This window comes from Engystomops pustulosus, chromosome 10 (genome assembly GCF_040894005.1).
Source record: "Engystomops pustulosus chromosome 10, aEngPut4.maternal, whole genome shotgun sequence".
Lineage (NCBI taxonomy): Eukaryota > Metazoa > Chordata > Amphibia > Anura > Leptodactylidae > Engystomops > Engystomops pustulosus.
The window spans coordinates 75,659,035-75,675,512 of record NC_092420.1 but is presented as its reverse complement, the minus strand read 5'-3'; the positions used below and the strand labels follow the sequence as shown (position 1 = coordinate 75,675,512).

The 16,478-nt window shown below is 39.8% G+C and overlaps 1 protein-coding gene across 7 annotated transcripts in view; it reads right to left on the bottom strand.

Moving 5' to 3' along the window:
- LOC140104472 (uncharacterized) overlaps positions 1-16,478 on the bottom strand; it is a 53,200-nt gene that overhangs the window by 7,500 nt on the left and 29,222 nt on the right. For 6 of the 7 annotated variants that reach the window (XM_072128028.1, XM_072128031.1, XM_072128030.1 and 3 more), the window contains 16 exons: positions 15,552-15,581; positions 14,074-14,103; positions 13,873-13,902; positions 13,743-13,775; positions 13,090-13,119; positions 12,868-12,900; positions 11,647-11,676; positions 11,403-11,435; positions 10,497-10,526; positions 9,854-9,883; positions 7,086-7,109; positions 6,816-6,845; positions 5,612-5,641; positions 5,496-5,525; positions 1,670-1,699; positions 1,308-1,337 (listed from right to left, as the gene is read on the bottom strand). In XM_072128028.1, coding sequence (XP_071984129.1) covers positions 1,308-1,337; positions 1,670-1,699; positions 5,496-5,525; positions 5,612-5,641; positions 6,816-6,845; positions 7,086-7,109; positions 9,854-9,883; positions 10,497-10,526; positions 11,403-11,435; positions 11,647-11,676; positions 12,868-12,900; positions 13,090-13,119; positions 13,743-13,775; positions 13,873-13,902; positions 14,074-14,103; positions 15,552-15,581 — 483 coding nt within the window. Of the gene's footprint in view, positions 1-1,307; positions 1,338-1,669; positions 1,700-5,495; positions 5,526-5,611; positions 5,642-6,815; positions 6,846-7,085; positions 7,110-9,853; positions 9,884-10,496; positions 10,527-11,402; positions 11,436-11,646; positions 11,677-12,867; positions 12,901-13,089; positions 13,120-13,742; positions 13,776-13,872; positions 13,903-14,073; positions 14,104-15,551; positions 15,582-15,682; positions 15,792-16,478 lie in introns of those variants that run through there. The other variant, XM_072128034.1, reaches the window with a different exon arrangement.

Here is a 16,478-nt window from a genome sequence, read left to right as displayed (position 1 = left end):
CTCAGTGTTATCTATATAAAGGTCATTGTACAGGGAGGGGGAGGAGATAAGCTGTGACATCGTCTATTATCAGTAGTAATGTAATGATGGGTCAGTGTTATCTATATAGAGGTCATTGTACAGGGAGGAGGAGGAGATAAGCTGTGACATCATCTATTGTCAGTAGTGATGTAATGATGGGTCAGTGTTATCTATATAGAGGTCATTGTACAGGGAGGGGGAGGAGATAAGCTGTGACATCATCTTTTGTCAGTAGTGAGGTAATAATGGGTCACTGTTATCTATATAGAGGTCATTGTACAGGGAGGGGGAGGAGATAAGCTGTGACATCATCTATTGCCAGTAGTGATGTAATGATGGGTCAGTGTTATATATAGAGGTCATTGTATAGGGAGGGGGAGGAGATAAGCTGTGACATCATCTATTGTCAGTAGTGATGTAATGATGGCTCAGTGTTATCTATATAAAGGTCATTGTACAGGGAGGGGGAGGAGATAAGCTGTGACATCATCTATTATCAGTAGTCATGTAGTGATGGGTCAGTGTTATCTATATAGAGGTCATTGTACAGGGAGGAGGAGGAGAAAAGCTGTGACATCATCTATTGTCAGTAGTGATGTAATGATGGTTCAGTGTTATCTATATAGAGGTCATTGTACAGCGAGGGAGAGAAGATGAGCTGTGACATTATCTATTGTCAGTAGTGATGTATTTATGGGTCAGTGTTATCTATATAGAGGTCATTGTACAGGGCGGGGTAGGAGATAAGCTGTGACATCACCTATGGCAGTAGTGATGTAATGATGGGTCAGTGTTATCTATATAGAGGTCATTGTACAGGGAGGGGTAGGAGATAAGCTGTGACATCATCTATTGTCGGTAGTGATGTAATGATGGGTCAGTGTTATCTATATAGAGGTCATTGTACAAGGAGGATGCGGGTATAAGCTGAGACATCATCTATTGTCAGTAGCTATGTAATGATGGGTCAGTGTTATCTATATAGAGGTCTTTGTACAGGTAGGGAGAGGAGATAAGCTGTGACATCATCTATTGTCAGTAGTGATATAATGATGGGTCAGTGTTATCTATATAGAGGTCATTGTACAGGGAGGGAGAGGAGATGAGCTGTGACATCATCTATTGTCAGTAGTGATGTAATGATGGGTCAGTGTTATCTATATAGAGGTCATTGTACAGGTAGGGAGAGGAGATAAGCTGTGACATCATCTATTGTATGAAGTGATGTAATGATGTCTTTATGATAGAAAGGTAATTTCAAAACAAAGATATATAACGATCCTTACCTTGTTGTGGTCTTGATGTCTGCACTTTGTCTGCAATTAATTAGAAATAATTGATTGAATACAGGTAAAGACTATTGTTTAATTGAATATGTTAATGGAGAAGATGCTAAGTAATAAAAAATTGTATCATATTCTTGCAACTCAACCTAAAATATTTGTGTTTGTGATTATCACTAAATGACTACTGAAAATTGATCTCTACAAAGCAGGAAGAGCTGCAGACATATGATGACAAAAGCTGCCGTCAAATTATTTGCTTTCCGCAATTTGTGTTGATGGCCCCAAACACTCCCATGCTTTACTTTGTTTCATAATTTTTTAATGTCTGAAATAAATTTATGATAATAATAAACTACCTTTACCTGGTGGTGGGTTAGGTGTCTGTGCTTTGCCTGCAATGTGTTATGAAGAAATAGTTATACACAAACAGGTAAATTTTTATTTCAATAAAGATATTTATGCACAGTCAAGTTAAATAAAATACATCAGTGTTTTACATCCATTTTTAAGGAGCTTTAGAGCCAAATAACACAATAAACAGAAGCTGATTTACTGATTATAATTTATATAGAAATGTAATGATGGGTCAGTGTTATCTATATAGAGGTCATTGTACAGGAAGGAGGAGGAGATAAGCTGTGACATCATCTATTGTCAGTAGTGATGTAATGATGGGTCAGTGTTATCTTTATAGAGTCATTGTGCAGGGAGGGGGAGGAGATAAGCTGTGACATCATCTATTGTCAGTAGTGATGTAATAATGGGTCAGTGTTACCTATATAGAGGTCATTGTACAAGGTGGGGGAGGAGATAAGCTGTGACATCATCTATTGTCAGTAGTGATGTAATGATGGGTCAGTGTTATCTATATAGAGTCATTGTACAGGGAGGCGAGGAGATAAGCTGTGACATAATCTATTGTCAGTAGTGATGTAATGATGGGTCAGTGTTATCTATATAGAGGTCATTGTACAGGGAGGGGGAGGAGATAAGCTGTGACATCATCTATTGTCAGTAGTGATGTAATGATGGGACAGTGTTATCTATATAGAGGTCATTGTACAGGAAGGAGGAGGAGATAAGCTGTGACATCATCTATTGTCAGTAGTGATGTAATGATGGGTCAGTGTTATCTTTATAGAGTCATTGTGCAGGGAGGGGGAGGAGATAAGCTGTGACATCATCTATTGTCAGTAGTGATGTAATAATGGGTCAGTGTTACCTATATAGAGGTCATTGTACAAGGTGGGGGAGGAGATAAGCTGTGACATCATCTATTGTCAGTAGTGATGTAATGATGGGTCAGTGTTATCTATATAGAGTCATTGTACAGGGAGGCGAGGAGATAAGCTGTGACATAATCTATTGTCAGTAGTGATGTAATGATGGGTCAGTGTTATCTATATAGAGGTCATTGTACAGGGAGGGGGAGGAGATAAGCTGTGACATCATCTATTGTCAGTAGTGATGTAATGATGGGTCAGTGTTATCTATATAGAGGTCATTGTACAGGGAGGGGGAGGAGATATGCTGTGACATCATCTTTTGTCAGTAGTGATGTAATAATGGGTCAGTGTTATCTATATAGAGGTCATTGTACAGGGAGGGGGTGGAGATAAGCTGTGACATCATCTATTGTCAGTAGTGATGTAATGATGGGTCAGTGTTATCTATATAGAGGTCATTGTACAGGGAGGGGGATGAGATAAGCTGTGACATCATCTTTTGTCAGTAGTGATGTAATAATGGGTCAGTGTTATCTATATAGAGGTCATTGTACAGGGAGGGGGAGGAGATAAGCTGTGACATCATCTATTGCCAGTAGTGATGTAATGATGGGTCAGTGTTATATATAGAGGTCATTGTATAGGGAGGGGGAGGAGATAAGCTGTGACATCATCTATTGTCAGTAGTGATGTAATGATGGCTCAGTGTTATCTATATAAAGGTCATTGTACAGGGAGGGGGCGGAGATAAGCTGTGACATCATCTATTATCAGTAGTGATGTAATGATGGGTCAGTGTTATCTATATAGAGGTCATTGTACGGGGAGGAGGAGGAGATAAGCTGTGACATCATCTATTGTCAGTAGTGATGTAATGATGGGTCAGTGTTATCTATATAGAGGTCATTGTACAGGGAGGGGGGGGAGATAAGCTGTGACATCATCTTTTGTCAGTAGTGATGTAATAATGGGTCAGTGTTATCTATATAGAGGTTATTGTACAGGGAGGGGGAGGAGATAAGCTGTGACATCATCTATTGCCAGTAGTGATGTAATGATGGGTCAGTGTTATATATAGAGGTCATTGTATAGGGAGGGGGAGGAGATAAGCTGTGACATCATCTATTGTCAGTAGTGATGTAATGATGGCTCAGTGTTATCTATATAAAGGTCATTGTACAGGGAGGGGGAGGAGATAAGCTGTGACATCGTCTATTATCAGTAGTAATGTAATGATGGGTCAGTGTTATCTATATAGAGGTCATTGTACAGGGAGGAGGAGGAGATAAGCTGTGACATCATCTATTGTCAGTAGTGATGTAATGATGGGTCAGTGTTATCTATATAGAGGTCATTGTACAGGGAGGGGGAGGAGATAAGCTGTGACATCATCTTTTGTCAGTAGTGATGTAATAATGGGTCACTGTTATCTATATAGAGGTCATTGTACAGGGAGGGGGAGGAGATAAGCTGTGACATCATCTATTGCCAGTAGTGATGTAATGATGGGTCAGTGTTATATATAGAGGTCATTGTATAGGGAGGGGGAGGAGATAAGCTGTGACATCATCTATTGTCAGTAGTGATGTAATGATGGCTCAGTGTTATCTATATAAAGGTCATTGTACAGGGAGGGGGAGGAGATAAGCTGTGACATCATCTATTATCAGTAGTCATGTAGTGATGGGTCAGTGTTATCTATATAGAGGTCATTGTACAGGGAGGAGGAGGAGAAAAGCTGTGACATCATCTATTGTTAGTAGTGATGTAATGATGGCTCAGTGTTATCTATATAGAGGTCATTGTACAGGGAGGGTGAGAATATGAGCTTTGCATCATTTGTTGTATGTAGTGATGTAATTATGGGTCAGTAAAAGAAATGTCATTTCAAAACAAAGACATGTATCTCTCACTTTGCCTGCAATTAATAATAAATAAATGATTAGACACAATCATGTTGTTTCATTAAATATGTTAATTCAGAGGATGCTAAGTAATAAATAATCATATCATATTCTTACAACTCAAAGTATTATTGTACAATTTATCTCCCAGACAGGTTAAAGAAACTGTAAAAGCCTTATTTCACATAATCAATTGCGTATCTATGCTGGATGTAGTTCTTAAGGGGCAAAACTATGTATATGTAGGGAGGCAGACGGTTACAAATCAGCAGAAAACCCATTTTTTTTGTAATGTATAGTACGAGTGATCAGATTCCCTAGGATTCAAACAGCAAAGGATGAACTACAAAAAATATAGTTACCGTAATAAAAAAAAAGTAATGAAAAACCCTAAAAGTTCAAATCCCCCACTAAAACACATACAAAGATAAATACAAATACCATCATAAAATAGTTCTGTATTCCTGGATCCCAAAGTGCCTGGTTTATTAAAATATAAAAGCAATTATTCCTGGCATTGCTCCCTCTCCAAATTGCCACTTTTTTGCCATTTTACAACTCATAAAATTTGAATGAAAAATGATCAAAAGGACAAATAGTCCTCAAGATGGTAGCAATGAAAACGCCAGCTCTTTACGCAAAAAAGCAAAGTACATTGGTCTGTACACTGAAGTATAAAAAAGTTATTAGCTTCAGAATATGGCGAAACAAAGACTTTTTTGTACAAAAAATGTCAATGTTTTTCAATGTGTTAAAACATAATAAAACCCCATATGAACTTGGTAGCTCCGTGATTGTACCAACTCAAAAATTTAAATGGAGGTGTCATTTGGAGAGCACAGAAAAAGCTGCAAAAGCAAAGCACAATTTGTTACACAAACAACAAGCCCACATTTCTTTCTGTAAATGGAAAAATATAAAGTTATGCATTTTTAAAGGATAGACTTAAAAAAGGGGAAAGGGTATAAATTATTAATCACCACATAGCCCCAAATCCCAAAACTGGATTTTATAATACATATTTTTGGAATTTGTGCTGTAGAATGACATGAGCTTACCCTCAGAGGAATGTTTAACCCATTGTGCTCCTGGAAATCAAAAGCAATACATTAATTCCTTATGACCTGTACTGTATTGTTCTTAGCACTATTTTATACTTTAGGATTATATTTACCTGATGCAGTATCTAGATCCCACTTTATGTCTGTCAGGGGTGAGAAAATTGAAAGTTTTTGATTAAGAATTTAAAAACAGTGTAATTTTTATAACTATACGTGAGTTTACCAAAAAGAAGCAGACAAGCATCAATGTGGTCATGAACCCCACTACATGATCAATGGTGAGATTGTTCCAATAAGAGGATTTCAGATTAAATCCAGCTCATATAATGCTACATCAACAATAATTTATTGTATTTCGGGATTTATTAGAGCTTTTGAAATGGTCTGATGCTTCATGTAAGGCCTGAGGCCATTGATAGACTTCTGCCCTGGTGGGATTGTTAGTAAACACAAGAAGAATGTAGAATTAGTCACTGCTTGAAATCTTCTAGCTAATCCATTTGTTGGAAACACTCACATATAACATACAAATTAGGGTCAGCACGGTGGCTCAGTGGTTAGCATTACAGCCTTGAAGAACTAGGGACCTGGGTTCATGTCTCAGGGTCAACATCTGCAAAGAGTTTGTATGTTCTCTCCTTGTTCGCGTGGGTTTCCTCTGGGTCCTCCAGGTCCCTCCCACACTCCAAAACATACTGGTATATTGTGAGCCCCATTGGGGACAGGGACTGATTTGGCTTTGTGCAGTGCTGCGTAATCTGTGTGCGCTATATAAATAATGGAATTATTATTGTTATTATTATACAAACTACGAAAAATGCAGAGCTAAGGGTACTCAAGTTAACCGGATGAAGTGCCTGAAACAGCCATAGTTCGCTTGTAACCATGTGATATACTAAACTATGTCCTACCTTCCCCTCTGCATTTTTCTTTGTATGCTATATGTGAGTATTTCCAATAAATGGATTAGCTAGAAGATTCCATGCGGTGAGAGCCATTCTACATCATGTTCACACCAAGCATTCTGTTGTTCCTATGGAATAGAGCACCACACTACTATATATGCTATATTTCTCAGCCCGGTTTTTGCCATTATGGACCGGTATGAATTTATGTGATTGTTAGTAAAAATTGGATTTTCCCTTCATCTCTCTAGCAACTTACATATTGCACCATTGAGTCAATAATAGTAGCGGATGATACATGTTAAACATTAAATTAAAAGAGAAGGAACTGATAAATTTAATAAAGATTAGTAAATAACATTATAAAGGATGCAAGTTATATTTTAGTTTGGTTTAGGGATTAAAGAATTACCTCCGGCTGAGCTGATGTCCCATTTAATATCTGTTAGAAATTTGAGGAAAAAATATAACATTTCAGAAAATAATTTTCATTCTTGTACATATCAATACTATAAGGTATAGTGTGTGTTTTATTCTGCTACTTGTGTGACTCATGGCCACAAAGTATTGTCTAATTCAACTATTTTATATACCGTATGTATTTTATATATATATTTTTATGTATATTTTTTATGCTGGACTGTTGCATTGAATGTTCCATATTGAATTGTATCATTGTTACCTGAGTTGATATCCCATTTCTTATCTGTTAGGATTAAGAAAAAAAAGATAATTAAGTCAATCTTATTTTGTTTTTCATCTGTAAGTAAACCCGCATTTATGTATTAAGATTAGAGATGAGCGAGCACTAAAATGCTCGAGTGCTCGTTATTCGAGACAAACTTTTCCTGATGCTCGAGTGCTCGTCTCGAATAACGAGTCCCATTGAAGTCAATGGGAGACTCGAGCATTTTTCAAAGGGACCATGGTACGGGATTAAAATGTGTTATTTAATTGAAAAAGAATGTCTTCTGATAAGTTAGCAGATGTATGCAAACATCTGCAATCTATTCTTCACTTCACCGCGCGTATATTATCTCCCGACAAGTTAGCAGATGTGAAGAACAGTGAAGAATAGAATAAAAACAGTGAACACAGGATCATTTAAGTGAAAAACACAGTGAAGAATAGATTGCAGATGTTCGGCACATCTGCTTACTTGTCGGGAGATACGCTGTCCCGGGATCCGCTCCTGTTCTTCCACTGAAGTCTCCCCGATGTCTCCGTGCTGCTGTGCCCCCGATGTGTGCTGCTGTGCCCACGATGTGTGCTGCTGTGCCCACGATGTCTCCGTGCTGCTGTGCCCACGATGTCTCCGTGCTGCTGTGCCCACGATGTCTCCGTGCTGCTGTGCCCACGATGTCTCCGTGCTGCTGTGCCCACGATGTCTCCGTGCTGCTGTGCCCACGATGTCTCCGTGCTGCTGTGCCCACGATGTCTCCATGCTGCTGTGCCCCCGAAGTGTGCTGCTGTGCCCCGATGTGTGCTGCTGTGCCCCCGATGTGTGCTGCTGTGCCCCCGATGTGTGCTGTGTGCCCCCGATGTGTGCTGTGTGCCCCCGATGTGTGCTGCTGTGCCCCCGATGTGTGCTGCTGTGCCCCCGATGTGTGCTGCTGTGCCCCCGATGTCTCCGTGCTGCTGTGCCCCCGATGTCTCTGTGCTGCTGTGCCCCCGAAGTGTGCTGCTGTGCCCCGATGTGTGCTGCTGTGCCCCCGATGTGTGCTGCTGTGCCCCCGATGTGTGCTGTGTGCCCCCGATGTGTGCTGTGTGCCCCCGATGTGTGCTGCTGTGCCCCCGATGTGTGCTGCTGTGCCCCCGATGTGTGCTGCTGTGCCCCCGATGTCTCCGTGCTGCTGTGCCCCCGATGTCTCCGTGCTGCTGTGCCCACGATGTCTCTGTGCTGCTGTGCCCCCGATGTCTCTGTGCTGCTGTGCTCCTGATGTCTCCGTGCTGCTGTGCCTCCGATGTCTCCGTGCTGCTGTGCCCCCAGTGTCTCCGTGCTGCTGTGCCCCCGGTGTCTCCGTGCTGCTGTTCCCCCGATGTCTCCGTGCTGCTGTTCCCCCGATGTCTTCGTGCTGCTCCCCGGTGTCTCTGTGCTGCTCCCTGGTGTCTCTGTGCTGCTCCCCGTGTTCTTCAATGTGTTCTTCACATACTATTTTGTTCCGCGCGTATCTCCCGACAAGTAAGCAGATGTGCCAAACATCTGTAATCTATTCTTCACTGTATTTTTCACTGTGTTTTTCACTTAAATGATCCTGTGTTCACTGTGATCACTGTTTTTATTCTATTCTTCATTGTTCTTCACAGTGTATTTTTAATTAAATGCTCGATCTCGAGCAGGGGAAATACTCGTCCGAGCAACGAGCCGTTTCGAGTATCTTAATACTCGAATGAGCATCAAGCTCGGACGAGTATACTCACTCATCTCTAATTAAGATGTATCATTGGTAACGCCAACCAATGTGGTGCATGATTCTGCACCTTTTTTGTATACTGCTCATTCATTTTGTACTAGTATGGGAATTACAGGGCCAGAAGGTAAAAGTTCTCCTTATGGAGAGTTTGCCAATAAATGCCGTCTTATAGGCGTGCGCAGACTTAAAGCCATAGATGCTCCACTAGGGAATTCTGGGAAGTATGCAAATTCATTTTCCAAGGTGTTAAATGGAAAACAATGCTTCCTTTTGCTACCTTGAAAGGCAGCCCCCTTCAAGTATGACCTACAAGAAGCCTAATAACATGATGTAGGAATATGGGATTATGGGAACGACACACAGTCTATGCAAAGAACTTCTACAAGGTTTCTGCAACCCATTCTTTTTTTGGATCAAATAAATTTTTTATTGAAAACCAGCAAGATAGTTTTCCATTTTTTAACATTTAACAGTACAAACATCAAACCAAAGACCTCCCAACTACTCCCCATGCTTCCTCCGCCTTCTCACGGCGCCCAGCAATCTAATACTGCCCCTTAGTGCTGACATCACACTCTCCATGTAGCGCTTGCCCTGTGAGTCAATGGCTGGCATGAGGTGCAGGGAGCTCGACTTCTTGAGTAATAGACAGGTGGAATAAAAGTCGATTTCAGGACAATGGTGGAACATTGGACAGCAATTGGATGGTGATATAGAAAAAAGGTGCTCTTTGGGGTTTGGGTATCCCTGGTGAGGTGACAAGATCCCTTTAAGTCTCCACAGACATGAAAACAGAAAGTATAGTTTATGGACTTTATCTATAACCATTACATTTGCTAATGTAGGAGTAGGTGACATATAATAGCACCTCAATGAAACAAACCTTCAAAATTCATGAATTTTTAAGAATTTGAAGGGCATATAGATAATGTTATGATAAATATTTGGCAGATATTTTGGGAACTGGATGTATTAATGCTACGGTACTGAAACATATGATTTCTAGTTTGTTCTTTTGTGTTGGGATGATACTTACCTGTTGGAGATGTTGCACCCCATTTCATCGCTGTAAAGTAAAGTAAAACAATAGTGGAATTGGTGTTTAACAAAATTGTTGTTCTAATTTATTATTTTGTGTGATCTGCTTTATTTCCAGTTGTAATTAAAGATGACTGCACCCATGTCCAATATAGATCACATAGAACATTTGCTTAACATCTTAGCATATTTCTGTTTAGAGATTATTTTGATGTTAACTGTACAGAATCCTTTAACCCACTAGTAAAGTGTAAGAAAAAACAAAAAAGCTAAATTACCCTTGCTGCACAATTTTTTTTCAGTTGATCCTCCTATGTGGGCCACGAGTGTCTGTGGTTACAGGACTGCTGTTGCCAATCCTCATCCTCATTGGACCGTTGTGACATCACTTGTAGCAGAGCAATGGGACCCACTGATTGGCTGCAGCACTTCCAGCCCATCCTGGTATGCCCGTAAACCAACCAGGAGCCAAAGCCAGTTAAATACACTTTATTTCTTTTTCTGCCCCTGCTTTCAGAGTGGTTACCAAAATATTTGGAAAACCACTTTTTTAGCTTGTTCTACATTAAAATTACTGCAAAGTACATGTAGTCCAATATTTTAAATGATCTTTCAGTACAAAAAAGTTGATTAAACACTACCTGTCTGTGATGCAGCGTCACCAGTTGCTCCTGTATTTCAAAGTAAAATGGAATTTAATTTCTGAAGTTAATTCCTTAACAATTTTTGTTCTTTGGAATTTTTATCTCACTTTTATCGAATAAATAACTTATATTCTTACAACAAGAAGAAAATGGATCAATATGTGAATCTATTTATGCTCATATATTATCCCTGGGAACGGAAGTGACTACATACTCAAGTTAAAATAAAAAACAAAGGATCTTTGTTATACAATTACGGGCGGTCCCCAGGTTATGTACAAGATAGGTTCTGTAGATTTGTTCTTAAGTTGAATTTGTATGTAAGTCAGAACTGTATATTTTATCATTGTAGCTCCAGCCAAATTTTTTTTGGTCTCTGTGACAATTGGATTTTAAAAATGTTGGATTGTCATAAGAACCAGGAGTAACAATAAAGCTTATTGAAGACACCTGTGATAATTGTTATAGCTGATCATTGTAGCTTAAGGCTAAAGTACAGTAAAGTACAGTACAGTAGGGTCGTCTGTAAGTCAGGTGTTCTTATTCTTTCCTGACCAAAAGATGTTTTCTAGCATCTAAATTGCTGGTATATAGAAATTGTTGGTCTGTATAGTGATATGTGATGGTATGTGTATGTATACATAGGTATAACATTTAGGACATATTTCTTAATCATTTTATGCATCTTCTACAAGCATTATACTTTTATGCAGAATGATAAATTGAAGGGGTTGTCTATCATTTTTAATTTATTTTATATCTGATTGATAGGGATTGGTGCTAAGAATAAAACTGGCCCCCACTGATCTGATAATGGTGGCTTATAACAGGACATATATATATCAAGTAAGGTAAGTAAAATTTGCTATTGGATGGGAATGGTAAAGTAAAACAAATACATACCAGATGCTACCGAATTAACGCCCCAGTTTATTCCTGTAAAAAGTTTAATACATTTATAAGCTTTAAAAATATTTATCAGCATGTGTTAACTATAGAATACAAGAGCCTATTCCTGTTAGGATTTAATTATAAATGTATGAATTATAAATGTATGAATTATAAATGTATGAGTTTCAATCGAAATGTTTGTTTTACTTTGAAATTTTATATATGTATATGACATAGTAATACAGCATGCAGGTACCTTCTGATGGATTAACATTCCACTTGAACTCTAGAAATTGGAAACAACAAATGTTTTAAAGCAATCCTTTCCTTATAAGTGCTATGGTATATTTTATAGGATAGAACTTTATTTGTCCCCATAGGGGAATTTTTTGCTTGTCACACCAGCTTAAAACAAACATACAGTTGAAAAAGAAAAAAGCATTAAAAAACAGACAAAAGGAATAAAGCAATCAATTGTTCTACTGAGCATTCCCCGGACCACCCCTCCTACTCCAAAGGCCGGCAGTGACTTCTGAGCTTCATGCGGCAGTCGACGCCCCTAATTCCACCCTCTCATGAATAGGCCCTACCGCTTACAGCACAGTCAAGTTGTACAGCTCGGCAGTGTTTGCGAGCATTATTGGATGTTTCCGATAAGGCTAGCAGTGTAACACTGCTGCATCTGTTGTAGCATTAGCATAAGCAGCTCCTAGTGCAGTTTTTACAGGTGACAGGTCCTCTTTAAAGGGTGTGTCTGGCAAAAGATCTATTTGATTGAGTTTGAAATGTAAAATAATTTGAGTTACTAGTATATTGTATTTTTTAGACTATAAACACTATTAATCAAGAGGAAATCTGGCTTAAATGGAACCTGTCATCAGGAGGCCTTTTCCTGGCTCCCCCATGTCTCCATAGAGAATAGTGCGCACAAGTGAACAAAGTTAGATGAAAGCAGTGTCCCGTGTCACATGACGGTGGCCAGGGAGGAGTGTCCCCCACCCAAGCGCAGGAAATTTCTCTGTCGGTATGTGGGAGTCTTTTAATTTGAAAAAGATGCACGAGCAGTGGTTTTCTTAGGTGGGGGCACTCCTCACTGGCCACTCCTATGGGACACTCCTATGGGACATGGGACACTACTCTGCAGGAAGAGAGGTAAACTTTAATCTGATTTTTTTTTTAATTGGAAAAAGCCGGTTTTATTATAAAAGCACTTTGGCAATGTGCTCACTATTCTCTATGGGGGCATGAGGTTGCCAGAAAAAGGACTCCTGATGACAGGTGCGTTTTAAGGTTTCTGTATCATATAGTCTGCTGTCAAGCAATGACAGAACCTCTTAATGCCTTCTTATGATTAAACAAGTCTGATCTTGATGGCCTATCCCAAGAATGTGCCATAGACTTTGTGTACCACCCCATCAGTGAAGCTTGGTATTAAGTAGAATCGGCTATTGAATGGTAATTGTAAAGTAAAACATACCGGCTGCTGCTGAATTAACACCCCAGTTCATTCCTGTTAAAATTGTAAAACACATCTGTAAATATATTCATCATTATGTATTAATTATAGAATAAAAGAGGCCATGGGATAACCTCCTGGTGAATTAATGTTCCAATTTATTTGGATTTAAATAGAAAACTATGAGTTTTAATCAAAATGTTTGTTTTAATTTGGAATAAAAAATTTAAAGTATGAAAATACCTTCTGATGGATTAACATTCCAATTGAATCCTAGAAATCAAAAACGTCCTTGATAAAGACTATGATATACAGTATATTTTCATCATTACAGGCTACATTATATTTCATTGCATAAAATATAGAATATCTTTACATTTTATCTCTCCAAATATCTTTACATTTTATCTCTCCACGCCCAACACCACAGAGAAGCTGCCAACTTTCTTATAAACATTTTTTAGAAATGTTTTTTTAAGTTGTAAAGTTTTAAAGTTGATATGTGTCTCATGTGTATGTTTTATAAGTAAGAAAAAACATGGTCATGGATTTGCAGGTTGAGTTACAGGTTCCAACATTTTCATCTTTGCCTTGACAAGTGGTGCCTTCTGGTTCTCTGTGTGTTTGAGTGATGTGTGGGAGAGGGATAGTGGGAAGTGACATCAGAAATTAAGATCACAGTTGGATCACAGTAATTAAGCTGGATATGTGATCTGTCAACTAAGATATGTTTACTGGCATCCAGACTGTAGAAACTATGATTTGTAATTCTGTGATTCTGATAATGGTATGTCCTTGTTGACATAGATACAGTATAAGACCTGTATATGAATTTGCAACAGTTTTCTGCAAAATATTATATGAATGAAGTTTGGTTGTAAGTGATACTTATATACCTGTAGCTTCTGAGTTCACATCCCAATTCATTCCTGTTTAGATTTAGAACACAAATATCTGAATTAAAAATACATAACAACGCTTTTACAATTTATATGCTAAAGTAAAACAAAAATTAAGAAAGATTACCTTCTTGTGAGTTAGCATTCCAATTTATGCCTAGAAATCAAAAGCAACAAATGTCTACTTTAATAAAGACTGTTATAAAAACAATGATCATTTTATGTTTCATTTTATGTTCCCTTATAAAATATAAAATATGTTGGTGCTGACAGCAGGAGACGAGAGAACCTTTGATAAATATTGGCAATAAAGCCATTACGTTATTACCTGCTGCTGAATCTAGACCCCACTGAACATCTGTCGGGAGAAAATATGAAATTATAATTTGATCCCTATTTCAGATTCCTATTTTACCTAAAACTTGACAAACTTGGTTTACATAGCAGTGCTTGGATACCTCAAAATAACTACACAGAAATTCATAAAGTGAATAAAGCAATGACTTTTTAAGAGAGTCAGAAATTGGCATTTGGAATATACCAAATTAAAACTCAGTTTGTACACATAGGGAAACTAGAGGGGCATGGGAAGTGTATACAAAAACATTGGATCTATCTCCAGATTCTAGAATAGTTCTAAATACTGTATGTACTTGAGTATAAGCCGACCCGAGTTAAAGCCGAGACCCCTAATTTGACCACCAAAACTAGGAAAACCTATTGACTTGAGTATAAGCCGAGGGTGGGAAATGCATTGGTCACCCCCCCCCCAGTATATAGCCAGCCAGCCCCCTATAGTATACAGCCTGCCCCCTGTAGTATACAGCCTGCCCCCAGTAGTATACAGCCAGCCCAGCTTGCCCCAGTAGTGTACAGCCAGCCCAGCCTGCCCCTAGTAGTATACAGCCTGCTCCCAGTAGTATACAGCCTGCCCCCAGTAGTATACAGCCACCCCAGCCTGCCCCCAGTAATATACAGCCACCCCAGCCTGCCCCCAGTAGTATACAGCCTACCCCCAGTAGTATAGAACCACCCCAGCCTGCCCCCAGTAGTATACAGCCACCCCAGCCTGCCCCCAGTAGTATACAGCCACCCCAGCCTGCCCCCAGTAGTATACACCCTGCTCCCAGTAGTATAGAGCCACCCCAGCCTGCCCCCAGTAGTATAGAGCCACCCCAGCCTGCCCCCAGTAGTATACAGCCAGCCCAGCCTGCCCCCAGTAGTATACAGCCTGCCCCCAGTAGTATAGAGCCACCCCAGCCTGCCCCCAGTAGTATACAGCCACCTCAGCCTGCCCCCAGTAGTATACAGCCAGCCCAGCATTAAAAAAAAAACTTATTTGCTCAAACTCCGGTGGCCCCGATGTGCAGCGCAGCTCCCCCGATGTCAGCGTGACTCGTCTTCTTGCTTCCGTGCCTGTCTTCTTTCTTCTGTGACATCCTGCAGGGGGCCACCACCGCTCTCCCCCGGCCGGCAGGCGCATAGTATGATGCGCCACTGCTGACGTCATACTATGCGCCGGGGAGAAAAACATGACGGCGCCCTGCAGGATGTTACAGAAGAAAGAAGACAGGTGCGGAAGCCAGAATAGGAGCCGCGCTGACATCGGGGGAGCAGTGCTGCGCATCGGGGCCACCGGAGGGTGAGTATATGAGTTTCTTATTTTTTGAGTGCATTGACATTTGTATTGACTCATGTATAAGCTGAGGGATCATTTTTCAGCACATTTTTTGTGCTGAAAAACTCGGCTTATACACGTGTATGTACGGTACTTTTGTATTTTTCAATGAGTTTGTGAAACATTACCTGCTCCTGAGTTTATATCCCAATTGATACCTGTGAAGATGTGAAAAAGATATTTGTGACTGGAAAAGTTTGTCTATTTTTAATATAAATGGTTAGTTTTTTTTCAATCACCTTTATATAAATCAGTAGTGCAAGTGAAAACAAAAAACTTTGTAATATATCTTCCTACTCCAATTACTATCGCTCCTGCCTCATTGCTAATCTGCTTTGCCTCTTAAATCTCTGTGAATTCTGGCTTTGCTGTCAAGATAGATTGGAGCTCATGTCAGATTACATAAAATTCAATGAAGAGAAGAGGGGAAGGTAGTCTCAGCAACTAGTTCTTCTTGTAGCATCTTTAAAACAACGGCAAGGAAAGCTGCTAGAAAATGAAGATCTACGCGATCCCCGCTGTGGGTTGTTCAAGAGAATGAACTTTGCCGCGATTCACAAAGATTGTGCGCCCGATTCCTGCATCTGTCACTTCCCCTCTCAGGTCCGCCGGAGTTCACCTTCTTCTTCCAGGTGTATGTAAGTGCATTGTCTTGGCGACACGAATTGAATTGTAAATCCCACGCTCAGTCCGAATCAGTTGGATCGTCCGACGGCCCAATCCCCGGATTTCTGTCACATGAAAGCCAGCGCAATTGCGTCACAATCCGATACCGTGTGACACAATCCACAGTTAAATACCTGTCACAGCAGAGCAAATCCCGAAAATTTCTAAAATACGACGAAAGTGCGATCTGCGGACCCTTAATAAATAAGCCCCATAATGTCCAGACACAATGGGGATAATTAATTAAAACTAAAATTCTCCCATCGCTCATTTCAACTAAAATTCTCTGGCCTCTCAGTAAATACGGGTTCAGTTTTCGATAGGTTCGATATTGTTAGATCAGGTATAATCTGGCAGAGTTTTCTGCTATAGTCCCAGCTGGTTTTCTG